The 26,575-nt window shown below is 36.6% G+C and overlaps 1 protein-coding gene across 1 annotated transcript in view; it reads left to right on the forward strand.

Annotated features, from left to right (window-relative positions):
- The window catches only part of AVEN (apoptosis and caspase activation inhibitor), a 102,528-nt gene that overhangs the window by 18,528 nt on the left and 57,425 nt on the right, over positions 1-26,575 (forward strand). The window contains exon 2 of the mRNA XM_075503019.1: positions 5,480-5,660. Within this exon, the coding sequence (XP_075359134.1) occupies positions 5,480-5,660 (181 nt within the window). The remainder of the gene's footprint in view (positions 1-5,479; positions 5,661-26,575) is intronic.

A 26,575-nucleotide genomic window follows, 5' to 3' on the forward strand; every position in this document is an offset into this window, starting at 1 on the left:
CTGCTCAAATTGCGATGAGAAGGAGAGGAGAAATTGTCTCTGCACAGACACCTTACTATTTTAAATACAAATGAGGAAAATATATATGCCCATTCATGATGCAGTTGATAGTTTAGGTCAGATTCAACCCATAGGATATTTTCATTTTGTCTTGCTAGTCTTTTCCTCTGATGAGAAGATAAATTGGAATTGAGACAGATAAGCCTGAATGTCATCGCACTTGGCCACAGCCTTACGGCATTTTCCAAGAAGGGAAGGGCAAATCAAGAGAGAAGTTTACTCAAGGAATTGGTGTGTGCTGTTGCTGGTTGGGAGAGCAGCAAATGTAGGGAGTAGACAGTGGTTATCACTGTCCATGAACATGCAAGTGTCCATGCATGGCAGTGGCTAACTATTTATTGTGGACTCTGTGTGGATATATAAGATGTCTGGGGTATTGTAGGTAGGTGTCCCTAATAAAGAATGGAAAAGATTAAGGAAATGTGTATGTTTTTGGAGAGGTGTAACATTCAAAACAGTAGTACAGAAGTTACAGTAACAAAGGAGAAAAGTAGCACTTGATCAATATAATTGTAAAGAGTTTATAAAGGTAAGACGAAAAGGTTATTGTATAAATAGAAGAAGGTGAAGGAGACAAATAGCTGTGCTCTTTCTAACAGATTAACAAAAAAGCTCAAACTATATTTTCATATGTTCTGTAATATATTTTTGTATGTTCTGTAAGGTGACATTCTCAGGAAGAGAATTGGGAGAAATACTACAAAATAAATATGAACGGAAATCTAATAATGCATGGTACCTACATAATGGGGAAGAGCAGTTGGCCCAAAGAAAGGCAAGCTGAACATATTTTGTTTCTATGTTCCTTCCAGTCACTGTAGAATATTCTAAGTACTGACAAAGATTAAATGTTTTAAACTTTTCTTACAGAGTTAATAGAACCAAGCAGGAAGAGGGCTGTTGGCCTTAACTCCTGTGGCTTCCTATGGGTAATAAATACAGTTTTAGAAAGTCTTAATGGAAGCCTTGCCTTTTAATGCACTTTTAGTTTTTTTTAAAGGGCTGTGAGTTCAACAATTCTTGTTGAGTGTTCGCACACGTGTGCTTAACGTGCTAGGACTCACTGCACTTAGTGAATGAAGAGCAGTTGAGTAATTGAAGCAGGATGTAAGAGGTCACTGTTGCACTTGCTCCATTGTGTACATCAGCCTTGGTTTGATCCAAACTACTCTGGGTTCCATGGAAGTGCAGAAGGATGACCCTGGGGGAAACTGCCTGTTCAGAACAATGTTTACTTCATTTTGACACCTTCATTCCTGAACTGTGTGCATCAACACGTTCTTGTCTGTAAGAGAAGTCAAACAGAAAGCCTGCTTTCCTATTTTTTTCTCAATACCATACCGTCCCCAAAATTAGTGTATAAGGGAGGGTGTACCAAAATAGCCTTTTGCTGTGGTAGAGGCTGTTGACTGGGGTCATGTGTGCTATGACTTTGCTTTCCTTCTGAAGGAAAGCAAAATGCATGGCTCTGGTAAAGGATGAAAATACATTCCTTGGTGGAAGACCCCAAATTGTGCAAGCTCTTCTGCAGGGGAACTTGGATTTTTCACTGTTGTTTGAGTGACTTTTATAAACTTAGTGTTTAGGCAGAACAGTGTGTATATTTTCTTGTTCTCCTCATATGCAAAACGGTCTGAAGGTTTCCTGGTTTTGTTCAACTGGGCTTTTGCATACTTTCCCCACTTTTAAAATTTCAATGAAATGTGCAAATTGTAATGCATGTAATACTATCTGAAACAGAGGCACAGCAGATAAATATTATACCTCCTGTGGTATCATGGTGCATTATAGCACTGAGCAATAATGTGTAGATGTAGTTCAATACTGTTTAAAGGCATAAGTTTTTCTCCTTACCTGAGTAATACTGTTTTAAAGGTTATATTTGAGTTGGCTTCTAGAATTTGTTTCAGCTTGTATCATTTGTTATTTGAGGATGGGGCAGGAGCAAAGTTACTTTATTTCATTACACATAGGACAGATGTTTGCTTTGTACTGATTAAGACTCATTTTCAGTAAGGTATGATGACAATGGTAGCAGCATATAGTCTAGCTGAATAGGCAGCTAAGAGGAAAGTAATGAAGATTTATGTTTATGTGTTTCTGAGGTTGTTACTTTAGATGGTTGCTGTCTCATGCGAGATGGTAGAAGCAAATTATTTTCTGAAGCTTTACCGATCAGAGTTTTTTTAATGTATTTGATAATTTTAATGGTGAAGATGCATCTTTAAGTTGTTTGAATGTTGAATATTCAAATGTGATTATTTGCAGTTTTATCTTGTAGTATGGCAGTGCATCATGTAAAATTTTCTGTTAAATGTTTATTGGAAATGTAAGCAGGTTTGTATTTGAAGTTTACTCATTTCAGAAGTAAACCTCAGGACAGTACTTGGGGAACCAGGCTGCACAACTGCTGTTGACACTCCTGAGAATTTATGGTTTATTTTTTAAAGTGCAGGTTAACAATTTTATTTCTAAGAAACAAAATTTCCTTGAGGTGTGCTATATAACATAGCTAATAACAGAATGTGAAAAAGAATTTAGTCCAGTTTAAGAGAAAACCTTTGAATCCATATTAGTTTACTGGAAGCTTGTTAAAATTAGGGGTGATACTCCTGTTTTGTTTATGTTGACAGCTGAGAGGTGCGAATCCTTTAAACAGGTCTATAGTAAGTACTTATATATAATGTCATAGTTGGCTAAGGTGATTCTGATCTTTTCTTAAAAACAAACTACAACACAGATCTATCTGTATAGCCCTATTCTTGCTTTGACTTGTGAATTGTATCAACACCAAGTTATTTGGGGCACTGAATTTCACTAAGTTTGCTGGATTATAGCAAATGATTCAATTTATAGGAGAAGAACAGAAGAGAAATAAGTTGATTCTTATCTTGATATAAGTGGATTTGGCCTTTGTTCTGTGGAAACTATAGCTCTGGATCAGTCCCCAGTAATACAGAGTTGTGACTTAATCCCCTTGCTCACGCAAACAACTGTTTGTCCACAACAACCATTTTAGTGTATTTATCTGATAAATAGAAAGGAAAGAGAATTTACCTAAAAATTGCACAGAACTAGTGGGAATGCACAGAATATTTTTCTTCTTGTCAGCTGTTTGACAACTGGGACTATATTTGCATAATTATGACAGCTTTTAATCTGTTTTTAAGCTCTTTGATGATTTTACCATTCCTTGATGCTATTCCTAACCAGATCTCTCAAACAGTGCTGAAAGAAGCTTGTTTATGAAGATTGGTGGATTATTTTTTTGGGAAATTATTATCCTAGTTCCAATTTTACTACTTGTATGATATGCTAGGCAGTCATTTTTAAGCCATCAAACATGGGAGAATCTAAACTCTCACAATTGTGTTTGAAGATGCTTTGCCTTTCAGTGGACATTTGTGTAAAAGCCATGAAACAGGCTTCGCTGCTACTTTTGGTCATTTTTAATATTTTCAGAACTAAGGAGTAGTAATGCTCCACTGTCCACAAACTGGTACTTCCTACTTTTTTCTGTGTCAGTCTTCTTTTTACGATGATGTACTTGCATATAAATACAGTATTTGGTGTGAAACAGGGGTTTATTTGGCGTTGATAGAGGTTTTTCTGTTGTGTAATTGGACACTAAAGGAACATGAAAATCTCGAACAGTTTGTCCTTGTCTAGCTGAGCCAAAATGTAACTACAAAGTTTTCTATGGAGTAGTTAAGCCTTCTTCATGATGGATTTCTAAAATCAATCTAAAACGTGTTGCATTGTTCTATGTCCTTTCTTGAGCTATGAAAATAACTCATCGATTATAAAACAAGTTGATGAAGTGATGGTTTGTTTCTGATAGTGGCTTTGTGCCATTGTTTTTACCAGGTTGTCCAACATTGTACTAGTATGTAAGTCCACAGTATGTGCTTAAAAAAACCCTAATGCAGTTTTAGAAACACAGTAACTACTAGAGATTTTAGTAATCTTTCTGCACAAGATGTTGCAGCTCTTCACTTACAAGGATGCTTTTTTTAAACATAAATAATTGCTCTTCACATTTGTTTCAGGATTACATTTGGTTTAAACTATCAAAGCCAACATCCTCCTTAAAGCCAGTGTCTGATTGTGAGCTGTAAGGATGTTTTGGGTTATGGATATATAATGACTTACTGAAAGGTAGCTTGCTTTTTAAATTATTTTATACTGAATGGAGATGGCTTTAAGCTTTACAGCAGTGTAGATAAACTTGAATTTCACTGCCCTGGTCATGGAGAATGTACTTATTGTTGGGACAGTGAAATTCAATCTTATGGCAGCAGCACACTGTAGTTTGTGAAAGGCGAGATGGAGTAAAGGAAAGAAGAGAGAATGGAGCTGTCAGCAGGAATGTTTGGGAGCAGATGTGGTGGGAATCTCTTCTTTCTTGACTCCCTTACTCCATCTCTTCAGAGCTTTAGACCTCTGCAGAAAGTATCTTGTACAGAACTTTTCTGGTTGCTCTCAGTTCTCCTCTTGCCTGTTGAGTGCTCCTTCCTCCAGGAAGCAAATCTTTCTGTTTGTGAATCAATAGTCATTCCAGCTGAACCCCAAGCTCTGGGAGAGGAGAACTCTGTTGATGCAGAGGATTCAAGGGAGGGCAGTGTTTTCCATGGCTGTTGAGTACTTGTGGCAAATGCCTATTTTGCTTGCATGTTAAATTGACCCTGCAATGAGTTCTCATTTTGACCCTATAACTTCTTAAGAGTTTGGGCTAGTAGATTGACTGCCAGCAGTCTATTTAATTTTTCCATGTGTATTTCTGTAAAATGGCTTTCATGAAGGAAATTCATTTGCTTATTTATTCCATATTACTTGAGTTAAGACCCTGTAGTTGGTTATAATGGAAATTCTTACATAGGTCATCCTTTCTGGATGTTTTTCTGCAGTATTTGTTATGTTATCTTTTTCCTATTCTGCTCTACAAACATCAGTTCTTTCAGTTATCACTGCAAGTATCACTGCAACACTTGGACAGAGACACTGTGATTAAATTCTTATTTCTTCTTCCTACACATTGCTCTCAGTTTCAGGAAGGAAGCTGGGCTTCCAGAATGGGAGGGAAACCAGTGGAACTTGCATCAATGTCACTGCTTGACCCATGTAAGAACTGAAGCTTCACTACGTGCTTTTAATTATACTATTGATGAATTACATACAGTTCAGGAAGATGGTAGCATCTGATCTAAAATTTTGATGGGGATCCAGGCTGATTTGTCTTTCTGGGTTTTAATTCTGTGGTTGGAGCTTTGTTGACTGTTTGTTGTTTGACTTTTGTTTGACTTTGTTGTTTGACTGTTTGTTGTTGACTGTTTGTCTGACTGTTTTAAAATGACTGTTTAAATACAGAACAAAATGCTACTGAGTTGCAATGGCTTAACTGTCCATTTAAATGTCACAGGTAGTGGAGGATGACGATACTGAATCACGAGAGGAAGAAGAGAAGGAAGAACTGAAACACTATTCAAGAAGAAAGATTTTTTCCAACTGGAGCCGCTATGAGGATACAGAAAAAGAGGGACAGAGTGAGCATGGGGAATCACAGAGAGGAACAGACTTCAGTGTTTTGCTTAGCTCAGCAGGTAAGCATTTTCTACTCTATAGGTAGTTTTTTAGTTTTGCATTTTGAAATGTTATTACTTTTCTGGCTGTTGTCCTTGATGATGAAACAGGACCCTAGAATACCATTCCTATCTGCCTCAGTAAGCGTGCCATCAATGTATTTAGGAGTGTTCAAAGTCTCCATGGGAGCAGCTTTATAGCATACAGGCTGCACCAAGCAGTGGCAGATGGAGAGTAAAAGAGGGCTGCTGCATTTATAGCCTTATGAAACTATGTATGGGTCTGAGTGCGTGCAGCATCCAGTTACTTTGAGCCTGTTCTTGCTGACAATGAATTTCTTACCGATCTTGTTCATTGGGTTGCTTTCCAGAAAACAAAAAAGGTTGCTAGTATGACTAAACACAGCAAAATGGTCAAGCAGCTGCTTGCTGTTATTCGTTTTGACAAAGATTTGTAATCAGCACTGTACAGATGTGTGCATGAATAGCAAGTGTTACTCTCCTTGAAAATAAAGATCAGTTGTTTTCCCCTCTTTAAAGGACATAATAGAAGGAGGAGGTGGAGGGACAGGCTGTACTGGATCCTTTTTTTTTTTTAGGTATACATGAATAGTATGGGCAGTTGCACAAAAACCAGTTACCTAAAATTATTTTAGAAACTTGATGTGCCATTGTGTTGGAAAACTATTCAGTAAAAAGCTGCAAACAATGTATTATGGGGTTTTTTTGAGCAACTTGGAAGCTCTGACATCTTTCAAATCTAAATAATTGGATTTTTCAGCCAAAGCTTGGAGGGGTAAATTAGAAATTATGTATGGTAAAGAAACAAGGACCAGAGCTTGCTTTCTTTGTGCCAGAATCAATTTCTGAAGTTCGGTTTTGCATCAGCATTGCAGAATTGGGCCTAAATTGCCAGTTTTAATCATAGGATCATGAGATGTGTATTGACTTCTCTGAATGGTATGTTGCATGGTAAACAGTGTTGGAGTCAAGGTGCCTGGTATGGACCTCAGAGCTGCATAGGTAACATAGCCTGGGGAGCAAAGTATATATCACAACTCGAAACTTTTTAAATCAAGAGACTGCTGCGTGTTGCCATGGTTCAGCTTTTTAAAACAAACTTTAATATCTCTAACTTTATACTTTAATATCTCTAACTTTATACTTAGCCTTCCAAATGTCTTTACAATGTTCTGATGAATAGTACTGTTGAACTGAGGATATAAGGAAATACTATATATTTCTATTAATTGGTATTTTTGGTAAGTTGTACTCTGATACAGTTATTACCAACCCGTTTATTTACTCTGTAGATTCTCTTAATGCCTAAAATTGAAATCTTGTTAGTTAGTATTCGTACTAGTTATTAATTCTAAATCTTTCATTTAAAGAGTGCTTTACTTTGTTTTAGGATATGTTGTGACTGTTCTTGATATTAAAATAAATTGATAAGAAACAGCAGTGAAATAAAGTATTTTGTTTCAGAGGAAGAAAAAAGTACCTTCTAAACAATAGTGCAGATTTCTTGGAGTCACATAAAGCAGTGTGTATCAAGGGGTTTCTTCATATGGTTTCTTTGGCTTATGTGCGAAAAATGAGAATACAGTGATCTTTATTTCTGGTGGTCTGAGAAGAAGCTTGCACCTCTGCTTTATTCGATAATTTTGACTTCTGTTAGTATATTGCCGTTTAACATTCTGAAGTTGCACAATGGATCCGATTCAATTGCAACAAGCAGTTAGGGGAGAACTGGAAAGGGAATGGAGTTAAAGTGCCATTTTTCATGAATGCAAAAGCTTAGAAAGGTCTTGCAATTTACTATTAATACACAACAATGTAATTAATGCAGCCAGTTAAGAATCCTTTGTCAAAAGCTCAGATTAAAAGCCTGTTCTCCTATGTAACGTTTAGGTTCCATAATATTGAAAGCAGGGTCTTAAAGAGTGTCATCCTTCAAGACACAACTTAGATTTATTCCCAGAAAATATCCTGTTAATTGAATGAGACAGGGTAGAAAAAATAGTTTGGGATTATGTAGTAATAAAGACAGAATTAATGATAGTAGACAAACTTAAATGGAGGAATTCCTGATGTCCAAGGACTTAAAATTCCAAGCTTGGTATTTGTTTAATATTTTGTAAACGTGCTTCTACATGTAATTTTCTAGTTAAAATCAACGAAAAAAATAGCAAAATGAGAAGACTAATATTATGTGATATGGGTTTCGTGTTGATAATTGGCAGGATTGGAGCTTTTAAATCTAGTACGTGAACATTACTGTTGCAAGAATTAAGAAAGTAACAGAGTTGTGGGTTGTTAAACTGTATTTTTATCAGTAGTAGAGGAAAGTGGGATATTTTTTCTGAGAGGGGGAGGAAGGGGTTTGCAGATATTTGCAGAGGATGATAAGTCCTTAGGGTATTTTTTTTACGTTTTTTCAATAGCTTCTGAAGACACACACTTTTTTTAAATTTTTGCCTATACTTCCAGCTTGTCCTTGCCTCAAGCCAATCTCCAGTGCAGCACTGATTCTGTCTTTTCAATCAAATATTTAGGCCTGACTAGTCCCAGACTGTCTCTGACTGCAACTTGTCTCTCTGCTGTCAGCCTTTGCCTGCCTACTAATTATTCTCACTCTCTCTTGCTTCTGTTGATCCCCCCCCCTCCTCCCCCCTTGTCTGTGTTTCTGATTCCTGGTGGTAGGTCTTTTCTCAGTCTTTTGTTGTGAGCCAACTTCCTTCCACGTACATTCACTAAAATCCAGCTCTGTCAGAAATATTCTGTCCCTCGCCCTGTGCAGTCCTGGTGATCCCTAGTTCTGAGGTGTTCTGCCTGGGATTGCTCATTTGGCTTTTTGTCTACCACATCTCTCTACCACATTTCCCACTACCACATCTTCTTATGTTCCTCTTAGTTTCTTTCCTTGACTAGTCAATCCCAGTTTATTCTTTCAAGCTTCCAGTTCTAGTCTCCACTGCAAGCTGTTTTCTCCATCTTCCCTCCACACTCTCTGTCGGTATACCCTAAATCCTACCCAGGTACCCAACAATATGAAGTGACAGGCCACTGTTTTCAACTATGGTAGGCATATTGGCATAGGTGAGGTTGCAGAAATATGCAAGACAACACTTTTTGTTCAGTGTTGTACCTAATGCCTGTTAAATGCAGACTTCTCTTACAGTGAAAATCTGGCTCTTCAGTCATAACCAGAGGTTAGAGGAAACTTAATTCAGTTGCCTTGCACATTGAGAAGACACACAGAAGGTCAGTGAGGATGGACTGTTTGGTGATTGGTTGTTAAGCTCCAGCAGATCTTGCCAAAAATACGTACAAACTCTGATTTCTAGAAGCTTGTAGCTTGGCTAAATCAGGTCAGATTTTTCACAAAATGAGCAGAGTGTACCTCTTTCATACAAAAACATTGTCCAGCCTGGTTTCAAGTTGCTGATTCAGGGCAGGAAAGTGGTTACAAGTTTTCAAAGGAAGAGCTTACAAGGGCTTTTCTTCCCAGGTCTTTTCATGGTAGAAAAATGTTCCAGCCGTTCTCTCACTTTTAAAAAAAGGTGGTGGTGAGGGGAGGGTGAGGAAAAACTACCTGAAGCAGACAATTGACATGGAAAATTTCAGACTGAATAGTTAAAAGAGCAGCTGAAAATAGTCTTAAGTAAGAACAGCCAGGTGACTTTGGTAACAGCTGATGTCACTAGCCTCACAGGGCTTCTTTGTTTGGGCTTATTATATTTGTGTGTAAAGTAGGGTGATAACTTTAGTTTTTAAGTCTGTTTCTTTCCTTTGTTTAGCATTTTATACATTTTTTTTAATTAACCTTGAAGATGGCAAAGCAAACTTTTCTGTATTGCTTTTGATGTCTAGCTGATGTAAACTACAATCCATTGTGAAGCCTTCAGGGAATATGTCTTGAATCAATTTAGTAAAAATGCTGTTGAAGCGTAAAGAACAAGAGAAGTGGAAGTGATAGGATAACCTTACTTTGCTAGAAGAATCTTGCCACGTTTGAAGAGCTGTCCTCATTTTTTGACTGACTAGGGTTAAGTGTCCCAAAATAGATTTAAGTCCTTCATTAGGTTTTTGGCTGTGAGTAGATGCTTTAGGTTTAAAAATATGCTTTTAAAATCTCATTGCAGAGCTTATCAAAGTGTATCCAGGGACCTGATCACTTTCCTTTAAACGTGGTAGGCATCACCAGTACAGCAGCCAAAAGCTGCCGACATACATGCTTCAATAACAGTGTGCTGAGTTGCAGGATGTGATGACTATCAAGATGAAAAAATATAATTTTGGACATGAATTTTTTTCCCGTTTGGTTTTTTGGCCATGGCTGAATAATTCTGATGGTCTTAAAGGGTAATAAAGAGAAATGCTGTGTGGTTCAAACAAAACTGGCAGAATGTTTTTGATATTGTAAGAATACATATAATTTCTGTAGGTACCTAGCACTTGAATACAATGGGAAGTGTGGAATAAAAATCAAAAGACCAGTCACTGGAGCATAATAGTAATGAACAGTAAGTATAGGGATTGTGAGGTAGCAGTTACTTTCCGTTCCCTAAAGCCCTGGTTTTTTGGTTTTTTAACCTCTTGCTTTTGGGCCTTTCTGTTTAATTTTGATGTGTCTATTGCAATACATTGCTGCATTTTTGTCATTTTCATGGTCAATACATACAGGAGAATTAGCAGTATACAGAAGACTTGGAAAAGCTGAACAGATAAACTTGTGGAGCAAGGCTTGTGTTAAAAATAGGTTTTCCTTCCACTTTTCTACCTTCAAGTATATACTGACAGAGATTTGGAAAAAAAATGTAAAGTGAAGAGTAAATAAGTTTTCTTATTTTTGATGCTAGTTCTGCTCAAACAAAAAGAATGGGAATGGCAGGGCATGGTTCGGATGCTAAAAAAGAATCCTTTGAGTTTTAAAATTCTAGAGAATAGCTGAAAATCAGTTTTCTTTACAGAACTACGTAAGTCATTGTTGAGTTGGATTACTGTATATATAAGGCGTTGCACTTTCCAGTCGTATTTGATTGCCAACTTCTACTACTTTTCACTTTGTATGTCTGTTCTGTGAAATTATTTATGTCCATATGTCTCCAACAGAAACTCTGTTTCTGCATCTCTGTTTCTTCTACCATTGAGGTATCTAGACTAATGAAGAATTGTTGTTTATCAGCTCTGAAAGCGTTATTGCTCTGTTCGAAAAAATAGTGAAAGGTATTTTTTAATTCTTTTTTGCAAGTCTTTATGACTGCATGTGGAACAGATGTGTTTTCAACTAGTACATTTTATTTGGTCAGAAATTCCACAGATGCAAAACTTCATGTCCTTGCTGTTTACCAGGTGACATGAGGTCCCTGTAGAACATAGAGGTATTGGTTACTTCTTATCACTTATCAACAGTTTTAAGATATTAGTACCAGGTTACTGGTCTTGAAAGAATATTACACTGTTGCAACTAAGGATTGGTAATAGGTCACTTGAATATTCCTAGTATATGTGCTCCTGAAATAAACAGGTAAGGGCATGTGCTTTACTTGCATCTTTCCTCGTGTTCTCCTTTTTTTGCTACCTCATTCCATAAATGTTCTCTGAGTTTCCCTGACATACGCTCCTTTCCTGCTTCTCCTTCTAGCCCTATTCCAGCACATCAGAACTTTCCTTTCCTTTTTGATGGTGGTGTGGTAGATACTGTTTCCCATCTGTGGAGGCTCTTTATCCAAGTGGTCTCATTTCCACTTGCAGAGGTTTCCATAGTGACAGTTATGCCCTGGGCAGTCTGCAACTTTGGACTTGTTGATAGACCTGAGAGATACTGGTGTTTTATGTACCTGTAGGTATCTGAAATAATAAAAAATGCAGCCCCTCCCCCTCTCCCTCTCTCCTCCCTAGCCAAAGTAACTTTCCCAAACAAACAGAAAAAAGCCCTTTCACAATTAAGATTTGCAGTAAAATCACAGGACTTGGCATCGGTGGAAGCTGGTTCTCCATCTGCTTGGTGCTTCCTCCTGAACTGTTCCTAACATTACAGAAATTCATCTTTTTTGTTCTAATCAGACAAGCTGTCTTTTTTTTTTTTTGTCTGAACTAAAAATAGGAAGTGCCAGATTTTAAGTATTCATTACATTTTCTTGATAAATGTATTTTCGTGTAATAGGTAATCTGTGCTCATTATATATGCTTTCATATCTGTGCCTTTTTTCCTCCTAAGTTTTATCTAAAATGTAACTAAAACTGTATGATTGAAGTATAGAAGTATAACGTGATTCCATGACTTGAATGCATATAAATGTAGGATAACATTTCTTATTTCCATTTTAACATTCTGATATCTTAGAACTAGGTGACCATATATATGTCAGTGATAGTCCTGCAAAACTAACAGTAAGTAATAAAAGAATAATCTGAAAGGTTTCAGTGTTTCAGAGATTTGTATGCTTTATGATTTAGGATTGAATAGAGTAAGATTCACAGATTAAAGGGGTTAAGTTTTGTTCCCATTCAAATCAGTGTGGTAAGCTTTTTCCCATTTTTTTAATTTTTCACACCTTGATTGCACTCATTTATTTGTTAAGTTCCAGATTTCTGGATTTAAAAAGTTCTCTGACCAACATCTTTCTCTAATCTTGGGCCTTAATCTTTTGCTGCTACTATATATTGATGGTATTTCTGCTGAATTGTGTTTAAGTATGTTTTAGTTATGAAATCACAAATAAGTAAGTTTAAATGTGGAACAATTTGTCCTTATTCCTGTCTTGCTGTTGTCATGTCCGCTGCTTGAATCTGTAGGCTTGAGAGCTAGATGAAAATGTCTACTCACCTGATTCACTGTTTCTCTTGTTTAATCATGCCCTTTGTTTTTATAATACCCCTAAAACCACTTCTGTCTGACCAGGCCTCATGTTGGTCATGATGGTTTCTGCCACATCATCATCTCTGACTTTCCTGCTAGTGAAATCCCCTAACCAAAAGTGAATGACTCTGACTCTTGTACTCAGACAGTACATTTCGTATTCTAGTCTTCATTTTCAAAATTCAGTATGTTAATGCCACTACATTCCTGTTCCCTTTCTCCTATTTTTACTTCTCTGTACTTATTTTCTGCCTTTCCCCCTTCCTTCGAATTTTCCTTGTTGCCATATATTACTTTTGATTGATTTTAATCTTTTCTTTTGGATTCCTTTTTACAATTCTGATTCTGAACCACTGTTAAATCACCTGAATTAGACTGTAAGCTTTTTAGAGCAGGGTCCTGAGCTATTGTTAAATCACCCGAGTTAGACCGTAAGCTTCTTAGAGCAAGGACTTTCTTTTGCTTGCTTGTAAAGTATTGGTTCTTTTCCAATAATGACATTAGTAGATATTACTTCTATGGTAATATTAAAAGATGTTGATTGATTTGGAGGAGCTGTGTTTGTTTTAGTGTAATACTTTTGTTCAATCTCTCAGCAGCCTATATTAGCAAAAGAAATAAAAAATAGAAATAGAAATTTTATAAAATTCTATAAAACCAGAAATTTTTGTTTATGGTAAGGTTGATAAGAGTATCAGATGTAGCAGATTGGTTTAATTGCAGAAGCCAGACTACATTTACTGTTCTGTTTCTCATAAATTTATTCCTAATATCAGTTTACAAACAAAATAACTGTGATAGGAATGTTTCCTTGTTCATTGACGGATGCTCCAAAGCAGTGCTGTGATCAGACTGCATGTGAACCACCATCAGAAAAGACTGACAGACCTATTCTTCTAGCAAGATTCTCAGAAATTTGTTTGCAAGGAGCAGTGCTGTTTCTAAACATTGGTTTTTGAGTGAAAGAAGGGCTGTAAAGTAGGCAGTGCTCTAAAGGACACAGAGTGCCTATTTCTTCCTTAATCTCAGTTGCAGCTCCTCTTTTCTTCTTATCCCATTTGTGGTCCTGAAATTCCTCCTTGCATTTGCAGCTGATGGCTTGGACTCTCCTAGTCCTTCTCTTCTCCTTTTAATGCTTTCTGAGTCTCTTCTCCTTTTAATGCTTTCTGAGTCACACCTCTTCATTTTGCCGTTGTTCTTTCCCTGATTTCATCCTGTTGCTCAAGAGTTCCTAGTTTCTATATCCAACTTCTAGTCTATGCTTTCTCTTGATCCTTCCCCTGCCCCATAGTTTTGTACCTGTCCAAATCACATGTTGGCTCCTCATCTGTTGTCTTGCCTATTGTTCACTCTCATCTCTCCTGGGAGTGGCATCTTTGGCATTTCCGGCTGTTGTATAGGAAGATGGCTCTTCTGAGCACGTAAAAGATTTGGGTTTTTTTTTTCCCAGGGGGTTTATTTTTTGTCTAGATCTGGGTAATTTTCTTGAAGAATGTCAAAGCATATTGAGCCTTGCCAAAGTCTTTCAGAACAAGAGTTGTATTAACTGTCTGTTCCACCCTCAAGGGAACTCTTCCGTTCTGTTGTTGTCCTTTCTTGCAAACCAAACCCTCTGCATGTGTAAAATTGTGAACTAGAAACTCTTTTAATAAAAAGCATGTTTGAGGGACCGAATAGGGTGCGAGTGGGGAGGAATTATGTTTTCTGTGGTTCTGACTCATTTTCAACCTTTACTGGAATGTGAATCAGATGACCTTCCTTTGACAGTACATACTCATCATCTCAGTTTATAAAGCGTGGTATTTCTGAATCTGCTGCAGATAATTTGGATTGTGAAACTGATCGTATTATCTCTATTTCTTTTTAAGCTCTTGATTGAAAACAGCCTGTGATAATGTGGTATTTTCTTCTTGAATATGTGCATGTGCTTCAACATGCAGAAAATGTGTCACTGAAAAGTATGTATCAGCTAGCTACAAAATGTAAGGGGGGAAGGTGGAAGAACTAATTCAAGATGGGAGTGCTTTAATAGGATGACATCATTCTATTGATTTTTGTGTCATAAAATTTTTGTGTCATAAAGGCTAGAGGCCATAATTGCAGATATTTATAGCAAAGAAATTTTCATTCGAGACACTTGGTTAACTTTCTGCTGGGAAAATGCTGGCAGAACAGAGGTATTGGAAAGCTACGTATTTTAAATTGACAGTTCAGTGGTAATAGGAGGTAAACTGGGTTAGATTTTTCTGAGTAAATAAAGTGCTAGGGGTGCAAGAGTAATAGTCCTGGAGAGAAAGTCTATACAACTTGTACTCTTTCAGGAAAAGATATCCTGTTTGCAGTCTTAATCATCACCTTTCTGATGCCCAAGGAAGTGTACTGAAGTGGTTATAATGGAAAACTGCACTTTTGCTCTGGCTTCTTTACTGATGGAGTCTCGTTAGTTATTTTTTTTCCTCTAGGTGTACTTTATGTTTCTGAAGTTGTTAGAAGATAGAGTCCAGCATGACAGATGACAAATACTGATTAGCTTTTATAACATAAGATCTGCTTTGGGCTAACCCACTTGTGGACTGAAATCCTTAGACACAGAAATAAGAGTGACACTAGCAAGACAGAAGTTATACTTAACTGAAGAGGCAAACAGCCTTCAAAGGCAAAGAACGTTCAAAAATGTTTTGAATTTCTTATGTAGATATGTTTCTTAAAGCACGTTGCTACACTACCTGACCGATTGGAAGACAGACTCGTTCTGAAAGCCAGTAACTACATCTCACCTGACTATCTTGCTGTCTGCACAGGGCTTTGTCACGATGTGTCAGTGGGCCCAGGGGTGGGGTGAGGGGCAAGTAGTTTGAAAAAGACTGGAAATTGAGACACCTTACTCAACCCAATAATATTAGGTCAGTCTAAAGACATCATTAGTGTCCTTTGTTCATTATCTAGGTTTTCCACATAATGCTACGCTTCATTTTGGGGGATAAGTCATCCATCAACCTGGAAAAAAAAATCTAAAATGCAAATAGGATCCTTTGAGAAAGTCCTTATAGTCTGGGACCTTCAGCATTGCCAACTGTTACAGGTCTCTGCGTGTTACTTCAGAGACTACTAACTTGATCTGTCTCCTGAAAAATCAACAAACCCTGCTCCTTGTCACCTTCTGTTGTATGCAGGGAACAAGTCATAGGTGCTGGTTAGTTATTCCAGAAGTCTTTCTTAAGGCCTGGAGCATTCATTCTCTCTCAGTTTCTCACTCTCTCGCGCTTCTGTCTTGGGCATGGTTAATTTTTGTACACTTTTCTTTTACTTTCTCATCTTGAAAAGCATGCTTTTCCTTTTAAGGAAAACAACAATATATTTGCTGCACCTTTCAGGTGCCCTTTTCAGGACTACATTACCCCTAGGACAAGAACTGACAAGGGATTGTATCCAGCACTTACTAGTGGTTTTGTTTAATCTGTATTTGAAGGGACATGGTGCCACTGGCACAACAGTGAGAATGGAAGGTGTTTGCACGTTCCCTTTCATCTTATGGTGTCACCTGTCACTTCAGATGGGAGTGGGTGCAAACAATAACTTTTGTGTAAGTGGAGAAACTGACTTTTACCCCAGGTAACAAAATACTTTCATTTGCCTGAAAATGTGCTGGCTAACACTGCTTATTCCAGCTGCAAAAAGTGGACTCGTATTGGCTTCACCTGCTCACACACATTAAATACCAGAGGAAAAAATCTGTGCTTATTACCAGTCACATTTGTGAATTGGCTTCATTTGATGATGTTTTTCATCTCTAAGTAATTGTATATGTAATTATTAATTGCTTTAGTCATCATGTCCGTCACTACTAAAACATGAGTTCTGATGAAAGCGGCTGTAATTTATTTTGGATTTTCTCTTCCTTTTTTACGTTCTTAGAAGGAACCTAGTGGATGCCTGTCTTTTGTTTCTTGCATGTCTCTGCTTCTCTTGCTTTTATGGAGTGTTTGGTTTTGTTGTTCTGTTTGTTAGGCAACTGTGGAGTTCTTATCAATAAAAATGTAATGAATTTGAAGTTGCTTTATATTTTGCATCTGCTCTTGATAATAAATTAAGATCACCTCCCCTCTTCTGAAGAAATGAGTTTGAAAGACACTTCAGTGATATTATGGATTTGGCCCATCACCACATATGGATCTAGTTGCCTGATTTGACTGCATGAATGGTGCAAAAGAGTTGGCAGGAACATGAAATGGAACAGCTGGTGAGAAGGGAAAGATCTTGGAGAATCGGGGAAATACTAGGATTGGTATTGGTAGTAGTAAGGGAAGAAGCAAGAGCTTCTTATTCAGTGGTAGCATGCATGAGTATTGGATTAAATTGGATTAAATCCAGATGCCTACTTCTGATTTATCTTAATATACATTTGCAGTTAGAATATTGACAGCAAGTAAATTTTCTAATGCAAATAAGAGACTATGGTCTCTCTTGCTTTAAATTTTCTATTCTGTAACTCCACATGATTGTCTGCTCCTTTTACCTTTTTTCTCTTGTTCTTTTCTTAATGCCTTATTAAGTGTTCGCTTACTCTTATTTTTATTATATCCTCTTTCTATCCCACAGACAACTTTATTTCGCCGAGTTGTATTTGAATATGAAAAAAGAGGAGGAGGGAGAGAAAGAAGGAGTAGAAATCTCTGAGAAGAACAATCTAGTCACTTAGAGGAAAATTGCCTACAAGTATGAGATGACTAAATTAACTTGTGGAAATGTAATCTGAAAGCATCAGATCTCATACCTGTAACTTACAAGCACACTTTAGCTTGTCAAAGAAAATTGATCTTTATAAATATCTCTGTGTAAAGTAACATTTAACTAGAGACAAAGCATTTTAAAGTCTCTGAAGTGTTTGATTTGGTCATGTTATCTTTGTGTTTAAAAAAAAAAAAAAAACAAAAAAAACAAAAAAAACCCCAAACCACCACCAAAACAACAAAAAACCCGCTAGTGATTATATGTGTTTAGTGCCTGCACTTCAAAATAGTTTATCTGTATCCGTTCACCTGAACTTTAACAATTTTCTTTTGGCTGTTCATTTATTAATAGTAGAGTCCTATAATAGTTCTTGGGAGTTGTCTTTTTGCAAACCTTTCTACTTTAAAGTATTTTAACATACCACCATTTTCTACTGCTGCAGTGATAATAGGAAACTGAGGAAGTGAGCAGTGGAACCCCTTTGGGAAGCAAAATTGGAGTATGAATTATACAGCTGTGTTTACAAACTTGCTCAGTAGAGGGAAAGAGTATTTATGGTCTAAATCTTAGCATTAATAAAAAAACCCTGGAGGACATTTTTTAACTTAAAAAAGCTGCAGAGATGTAATAATTTTTACCTCACAATTGCAAATGCTTTGCAGTGGTGACAGATACTATAGACAATGTTTTTTTCTAAGTATCTAGAATAAAATAATCTGGGCTATATTCCTGAAGTCTGTCAATCTCCCAGACTGGTTGTAAATTGAAATCATTTCATTCAAAAAAGACTAGTGAAATAAGTTTGTTCTGTTACAAAAATAACTCACTGAGCAAGCTATACTATATGATAAAAAGCTGCTGTAATGCATTTTAGAAAACCGAGGCATTGAACAGCTACACTGAAAATGTAATTTCATGTGACTAGAATTCATTTAATCATGAAAGGAAAGCACAGTAGATTAATCCAGGGAGAATATAACATGGACAAGGTATATTTTGGTGACAGTGATAGCGTACACCTACGATATCAGTCAGGAGGAGATGACGTCCACATAATGGCATTAGGGATGATTTATCTAATTTACATTACAATAGGTAAAAGAATTCTTGAACAGCCTATTAAGGAGAGTATGTATAGGTGTTTAAGAAAATGACTTTTTCTAGAGTCTGTTTTTCTATATCTCAGTTCTGGCAGCTTGGCACCACTAAACTTAGAAACGGTTCAATTTCCTCCTCTCCTTGCAACACTTTTTTAAACATATATAATTTTAATAGTTAGGTGACACAATATTTGCCATTATTTGCTTTTAGATGTTAGAGGTAAAATACTACCAACAAGCATCTTTGAATTACAGTTCCTTCATTTTTTAACTTGCAAAATGTGTGAAATAGCAAACGTAATTAAAATTGGTTTCAGTAAGGTTTGGGACAAATTTGAGGAAGTGAAACTTGCTGTTGTTTCTTTCCCTAACTCAAATCCCCTACTGACTTGAAGAACAGCGTAAGAGGTTCTCTCTAGTAAGTAATTGTACGTGGAAGGCTAACCCCAGCATAGCCAGTAAAATTCACAGATTACAAAGCCAAAGAAACCGTTTGTGACTGGGTGAACTTTTCTGGGTAATGTGAGCAGTCATAACAAAGACAGTTATGAACTAGTTATTGGTTGAATTAGGGCACGTCTCTTAGTATAGCTACTGTCAAAAGCTATTGTCAGTCTTGATTTAAACAATTTCAGTGACAGAGAATCTCCCAGAGCTCTTGGAAGGTTGTCCCACTGGGCTGTTGGATTGATCCAGTATGCTGTTACCTTCACTGTTAAAAGTGTGCATTTTAATTCCTCTCTAATCCTGTATAACCTGAGGACTGCAGAAAGTTGCAGAAAAAACACACAAATGACAGATTACACTCAGTGCAGATGAAGATTAAGTGATGTACATGGTGTGTGTGTGGGGAAACAGTCCCCTATCACATTTAAAGACATCTGAGGTGATTGTTACTACTCACTAGTTGAAAGCAAATGAACCCTGAAATTAGGAAAAGAACAGAGAACAAATCAGAAAACACATCACGGTTTCACTGTATAAATCAGTGACACAAGCATATTGTGTAACTTTTTCTGATTTGGATCCCAGAGGCTCCACAAGGAAACAGTAGTACTGAAAAGTTACAGCAAAGGGCAGCAGGACGACTAACAGTATGGAAGAATTTACATATGAGGCATGGCTGAGGATGGTATGAGTAGAGTAGAATAGAGCTCTTCAGCCTCAGAGACGGATGACTGAGAACGATATGGTGTAGCTATCTGTAAAATCATGGAAGAATGGATATGGTGAATATGAAATTATTATTGTCTCTTCTAGTGCAAAAAATAGGGAGTATTGAATTAAGCTGGCTGGCAGCAAATTCAAAACAAAGAAAGAAGGTATTTTTTGATGTAACCCGTAAGTAAATCTGGAAGTTTGTCACAGGATCTTGTGGAAGCTTAAATTTTGTGCAGGTTCAAAAAACAACTGGAAAAATAATTTGAAGGTTATTTTATAAGATATCATCTCTGGCTTAAGAAATCCCTGAACTACAAATAGCTAGAGGCTGGCAGAATATTTCTGAGGAAGTGTCCCTCTGTGTGTGCCCTGTTCTCAGGCTTCCCTAGACTTACGCTGTTGGGCACTGTTGTGCAGAATTTGGGGCTATATGGAGGCTCTGCTTCGATCTGGTGTGACCTTTCCCAAGTGATGTGCTTCCTTCTTCCCTGTTTGTAATCTGCAGAATCAAAAAATTAATATTTAAAGTTTGAGATGGTGTCAGTTCAAAACTGTTGGAAGGTATTGGGGTCCTGTAAAGGATTCACTTTTCTGTAATTCTAATATTTTCAGCAAGCTTGCTGACTTCACCACTGTTTGATATATAAGTATATAGTAGGGGGCTAGCAAGCTGAATTCCTTGTAAAGCATCAGTACCGCTTAACAGGGCAGACTATACAAATGGGTATTTTTAATGTCTCATAATTGCAGGAATATTGAAGAAGACCAAAGAATGTCCGTCCTGAAGACATTCTGAAAACATGCTATCAAATGGAATGAGTTAGGTAAATGTAGGCCCATGTGCTTGACATCAATCCTGGAAAAAAAGAATGGAAAAGCTGATACAGGATTTGATTAATTAAGATTTAAAGTGTTGGACTTAAAAGTTGGTCAAGGACCAGCAGCATCACAAGCAAAAGAGAGGGATGAGCTGCAAAGTTGGAGCTGTAGAGCTACAGGTTTTGAGTTACCAGGATCACACAGTTAGATCTGCTGTAACAAAGCTTCCTTCTGTGCAGATGCTACTTTGCTGTATCGGGCCCCTTCACAAAGCAGTTTATGTCTGCCATAAATGCATAAAAGCCCTCATGTTTTTGTTTTAAGTCAGAGTTTGTATTGATAGAGGGCTGAACATCTGTCACTGTGCATTCTCTCCTGTAGCTATAAACTGGTTTTGCCTGACCTGGCCCTGCCTCTTTATTCCATGACAAAAGGATATGAATATAACTAATATTGGTCAATTCGGCTTTCTGGAAGATGTATCTTTACATGTGGTTGGAAATACTGCATAATATTACCTGTATGTATTTACAGTGCAAATGGTCCTGAAGTGTTAGTGCCTTTTTTCTCATTACAATAACTCTTGGAAGCAGGGGATTATTTAATGAAGGGGCTTGAGAGAGATGCAAATGGCCGAGGTGAATTTGGTGTTCATCAGTAATTCAAGGTGAAATGCACACATTGGGCCAGTGATTTAACTATAGGAGCAGAAGTTCTGGATTTCAATCCTTCCTTTCTATTAGGCTATGTAAGTTATATCTCTCAACAAAAAGATGGAAGTGTAAAAGTATCTCATGTTTTACCTGTAACGTAATAGTCTTGAGTAGAGATGGAAGTGAATGCAGAAGATAGGCCAACGTTTTAGGAATATGTATACCTGCAAGTCTGTGCTGCTACTTGTTGATTTCTTTTAGCTGATAACTGCCCAGAAGGAGCAGTTTGGACTTAGGTCTGTCTCATTCACATAATTTCTAAAAGGCTCATTAACCCATGCTACGCCACTTTAATGTTTGTTACCTGCTGAATTAGTTGGGAAGGGGGTCCTATTTGTATGTAGCATGCGTGCTGTTTTGCTGAATAGATGTATTCTCTTTAGGCAATTGACTGTAGTTGTTTTGTGATGTGGTTTACTCATTTCATGTAGATGAGCAACTTAATACAGAGAGGAAATGAAAAGATATCCTTGTCAGATGCTTAGTGATCCTTGAACAACTGGTTATGATAAAGTTGGAAAATAAATATTGACTCACTGCTTTCAGGTGAGGTGATTTTACATAATTACACATTTTGGAAAACATTCTGTGATATTTATTTCTGGTTGCACAAAGGTTTAGGTTTTGGAACTTGATAATGAACTGTTCACTTATGTTAATGCATCTGAATTCTTTGAAGATGAGAGGAATAATACACTTAAAAATAATATTTATAGTGATGACTTAAATTAAAAATTATTAATGAATACATCTGAAAAAAAAATTACCTCTTCTTTTAAAAATATTACATAGTTTTATCCAGTCTTTTAAAAAATACTAGTTGTATCCAATTCTCCTTCCTACAAGCAAGCTTTCCACTTGTTCTTAGCCCTCTCATATTTTCAACAGAGAGCTTAAAAAGTCTTAACTTCAACTCTCAGTTTAGAAGTTTCTGAAACACTAAGTTTTGAGTAAGCTTTTTGAGAGCTTCGTTGAATAATAACCTGATTTTTCTTAAATAGGCATGTTGGCTAGCCGTTATGTTTGGGTTTTGGGGTGGGCTTTTTGTTTGTTTTTTAAGCCATGATAAACAATACCTTTTAAAAAAGAGGAGGCAAAAAACTTACACACCACGTCCAAGGTAAGAAAACTTTTCCAGTGTGAGAGCAGTAACTGGAGAATCAAAACTTGGATTACAATTCTTATTTTTCTCTCTCTTTTACTTCCAACTCTGAACCAGATTCAACAGATACAAAGCTGTCTTCTGAAATCAGCTGATAAAAGCTGTATTACATCTGCTGCTTGTTAGAAGCGTTATCGAGTTGTAGTAGGCTTTGACGGTTCAAGTTATGGAAACCTTGAAGTGGTGCCATTGAAACTTATAGCCATATTATTTTGTTTTGTACTGTACAGAGCCTACTTCTTAACTGATGATTTTTTCCTGGTATGTTAGATGAGAGACAAGGTATCAGTGCGTGTTGTATAGGAGCAGTGAGGAGGCAGGAAGAATTCTTACTGGATCGATGTAATATGTGAAGTGAGGCATAGGAAAAAAAGATTGAGAGATGTTTGATCAAGCAGTTGTGAAGAGAGCAGTTGGAGCTACTTATAAAAGAAAAGGCCAGAAACTGGGGAAATGTAGAGAGTGCTGGAACCTGTCAGCAACAAAATGGCTGAGTGATAGGTGCTCTAGCAAAAATTCCCATCAAGTTCTCATCAAATACAGCAAGTGGGAAAGTGGAAAAGGGTTGGAATAATGGAAACTTCTTTGCCTGTATTAAGCAGAAGACTTAAGCATGAATGTTTAGAGAATATGAAACATTTTTTGTTTTCCTCCTTATCATAGCAGTCAAGAGTGGGATCTTGTAGGAGGAATTTCAAATATATAAAGTATTCTACAGTAATATGCATGAGATGACCCCTCTCCTGCAGAAGTTGTTTCACAGATCTTTCCTGGTAGGAATTCCATTATTTTGGGAGTATGTTTTTGACTCTTGATATGAGACAAGGCTCAGCATAGTATCAACTTCTGGTTTTTAGTCTCATGGTATTCTATCAGTCTTTGGCAAGTATGTTTAGTCTTCTAGCACTTGGTAGAATTCATAAAGCCCTTATGCATACGTTAAGAGTTCAAAAGGGGTGTTTGTGGATGGCAAATTAGTCTGTCTTTAGCAAGCATCAGGCAAGAGAGAGATTATTTTAGTAAGTTAGCAAAACATAAAAAGAAAAAAAAAGAGGAAAAGGATTGATGGATACATTAAATAAGAAAGACATGCCAAATAGAAATGAGAGAAGTCATACAGAGAGAAGTAGAGGAAAGATATTTAAAACAATGCTGGAAAAAGAAATCTTACATCTTAGTAAATAGAAAAAATGGTGTGAAATCAGTAAAAGACAGGAGGAGCAAAGATGTAGGTTTTCAAAGCTAATATTACATACAAAATTGACCAATGTGATAAAATGGTCAATAAATATAAAATGGTGTGTTAATCGGTATACGACTATTTATGCTTTTTCAGTTTCAAGGGGTGTGGGGTTTTTTGTGTGTGTGAGCACAGGTACCTTTCTCCATGACTCGTAAGTGTAGTTTTTTGACTAACAGATACGGTGTTTATTTTTCAAGCCCTATTAGATGTTAGAATCTCATTCGAAAATGTTTTGCATGTTATTTCCATGTAGAATTCATGTCTATGTGGCTTATGTAGTGGATGCTCCAAATGAGTGAAATAACTGAGGTGACCTGCACCTTCTTTTTTAGTTTTACTGGGGCACTGATGTCCAATCTTCTTATTGAAACTCTGTACACAGTACCTTGGGGTGTATTAACGTGGTGCTGTTTCCTTACTGTGCTGTAGTTTACCTTTCATAAATAACTAATCAACACTTCTAGCTTTATTTAATATCCTCTTATATAAAGAAAGATTCATTATCCTATAATAAAAGATACCCTTTTACATTTACTGCTGTGGTGCAAAATGTTGTTTGATTTGCCAGATTAAATAGATAATGAAGTACAGTAAATGTTTTTTGGTAATATTAACAGAAGCATGGCTTTTTATTAATTTCTTTTTTCTTAAACAGCCATGCATGAAAATATGTATTAAAATATTTTGAAAGATTTAAATCTTAGGAAATGTTTCACTCTAGTATAAGTCAAGAGAGAAAGCATTTAATAGTTTTCCTTTGAATAGCCTTAATAGCAAAAGAGAGCTGTTATTTGAGCAGTATAGGAAATCTAAGAACATCAAATATTTGTCATAGAAGGATTTAAACTTCAGTATCAGTATAAAGAAATTTAAATTCATTGAGTTATTGTCCATACATTAAAGTATATATTGATGTGATAAACAATTAAAGCAGTATATGAAATAAAAACTTACCTAGGAGATACTTGATTGAAGCTTTATCTGTGCTCTGTCAGAATATACTGAGACTCACTCAGCAGATAGGAAGCTTTTTTCTATTTGAAATGCATTGTGCACTCTCGTCTTGTGATTTCTTTTTCCACAGCGTCTTGTTCACTGCTGCTTCATCTTGTGGTATTGGTTGTTTCCAGTTTATTTCCAGGTATCTCCAATATCTGATTTCGTCCACATTCAGCATTTTTGTTTATTCTGCCCTAATCAGGTAACAGAAAAGAACCTGTGAACTTTGCATCTTCCCCCCTCCCCCCCTCCAAAAAAAAAGGCAAAAAAAAAAAAAAAAGGGAAATGCACTGACCCCAGTTAACTCAAGTATTCAGCACCCATGTAAAGATTTAGTATCCAGTAAATTCCGTCTGTTTTCTGCGGCTATTCCAACACTGGAAAGTTATTTTCCTACACATTTTGGTAGCCTCCACATTTTAGATTTTTGTAGGAAATATGCAGGATCGGTAGACATCAGGTCTTAACTTTTAGCCCATGCAACATTATTCTGTGAAGAATGATGAAGGTCTGCCTCCCTCAGCTCCTTATGCTTCTGTCAGACACAGATGTGAAATGCTGCTTTAGAACAGAGGGGAAAAAAAATCCCAAAGGGTGTGTAGTGTTTTGTCATCTCTCAGGACAGTGAGCACGCGTGGCATAAATGAGTAGCAGATATGAGCTATTCAAACCAGTCACTGAACTGACAGGATGACGCTTTCATACATAATAGACCCATTAATTATTTCTTCTGATGGACAGCAGTGTCTACTAGAAGAAAAAAGCTGTAGATGGTAATACTAGGTTTGATAGGTGCTCTGTGTTTGAACAGCTTGTCATCAAGAAACAAATCCAGAGAAAAACTGCTGTTTTGGGATATAATCAGGTAAAACGGACCAGAGTTGTTTTGACATGGTAGATGTCATGTATAGGGTTAAAAACTCCATTCAGGTTAAGGAGGTCTATTCATAGCTAGCTTTTTATCAAAAACATGTTCCAAAAGATTTGCTTTAAAAAATCGTGGTTTGTGTTTTGCTTCATGTAGCCTTTCATTTGGGGAACTTGGCTGTAGTCTTGTGTTTTTTTGTTTATAACTTAATGTGCAGATTAAGCCTACACATTCATGGGGGTTTTGTCTTTTGTTTTGTTTTGTGTTTTGTTTTGTTTTGTTTTCCTTTCTCCTTCCTTTTTTCTCCTGCAAAAAGAAACCTTAATGTTTTAAAAAAATGTTTTTCAAAGGACTCTGTGTATGAAGATGATGTTCAAACTCATTACGCACTTTGTATCAAACAAAGGCTTTCTGACTCACAAATCCATTTCTAATTAATTTAGAAATTTAAATTGTCTGATTTAATGTTAATTAACTGCTCTCTCGAGGTTAATATGTAGGAAATAATATATATTGAAAAACTCACTTTAATGTAGCATAAGCCCTCATAAATCTGTCCTAAAATATGATGGGTAGAATCTTCATTCACTGTACCGATGTTGTGTGCTGGTTGTGGGGAAAATAATGCAACATTTGGAATTTTTTCCTTACAATATACTTTCATTTTTTTCCCCTTGGAACCTTATTTACTGTAACTTTTCTTTTTAATTTATTGACAAGAAAATGTTTACAATCAATTCATTTCTTTTTTTGCCTTCTGTACGTTGAAGGTGAAGAAGAGATAAAATGATGAGAGAAAGGAAATAGTCTATTTACTTTAGAACTGGGGTGAAACATGAACCACACCAAAAAGATGGTGGGAGAAGGGGCTACTTCTACAGGTTTGTACTTGTTTACTATAAGTATGAAGAACCTCTCTCATAATTTGCCGTAGTCTTGTTTCATTGAAACAGCAAAGGTACCTTCATGCTCTTTGTTATGAAACAATGGAGAGCATCTGGATAAAGGTTTTTTGGTTTATCCAGTCAATAATGATGAGCACAGTTCTGCCCTTATATCACATCAAATAACTTTTGGAATACCTTTAGCCTGTAGCTTGCATCCTATCTCGCTCCAGACCAAATCCAAGCCTAGTAGCGTACGATGTCTGTAACTTTAAATCTAAGTTGTCAATCTTGTCTCTTTAGATAAGGAGTTGAGTTGCCAAGGATACAATGGGTACATGATGTAAAGTCCATGCTGAAAGTACTGGAATGAGGCATACTTTCTGAAATA

The sequence above is a fragment of the Mycteria americana genome, chromosome 5 (assembly GCF_035582795.1).
Source record: "Mycteria americana isolate JAX WOST 10 ecotype Jacksonville Zoo and Gardens chromosome 5, USCA_MyAme_1.0, whole genome shotgun sequence".
Lineage (NCBI taxonomy): Eukaryota > Metazoa > Chordata > Aves > Ciconiiformes > Ciconiidae > Mycteria > Mycteria americana.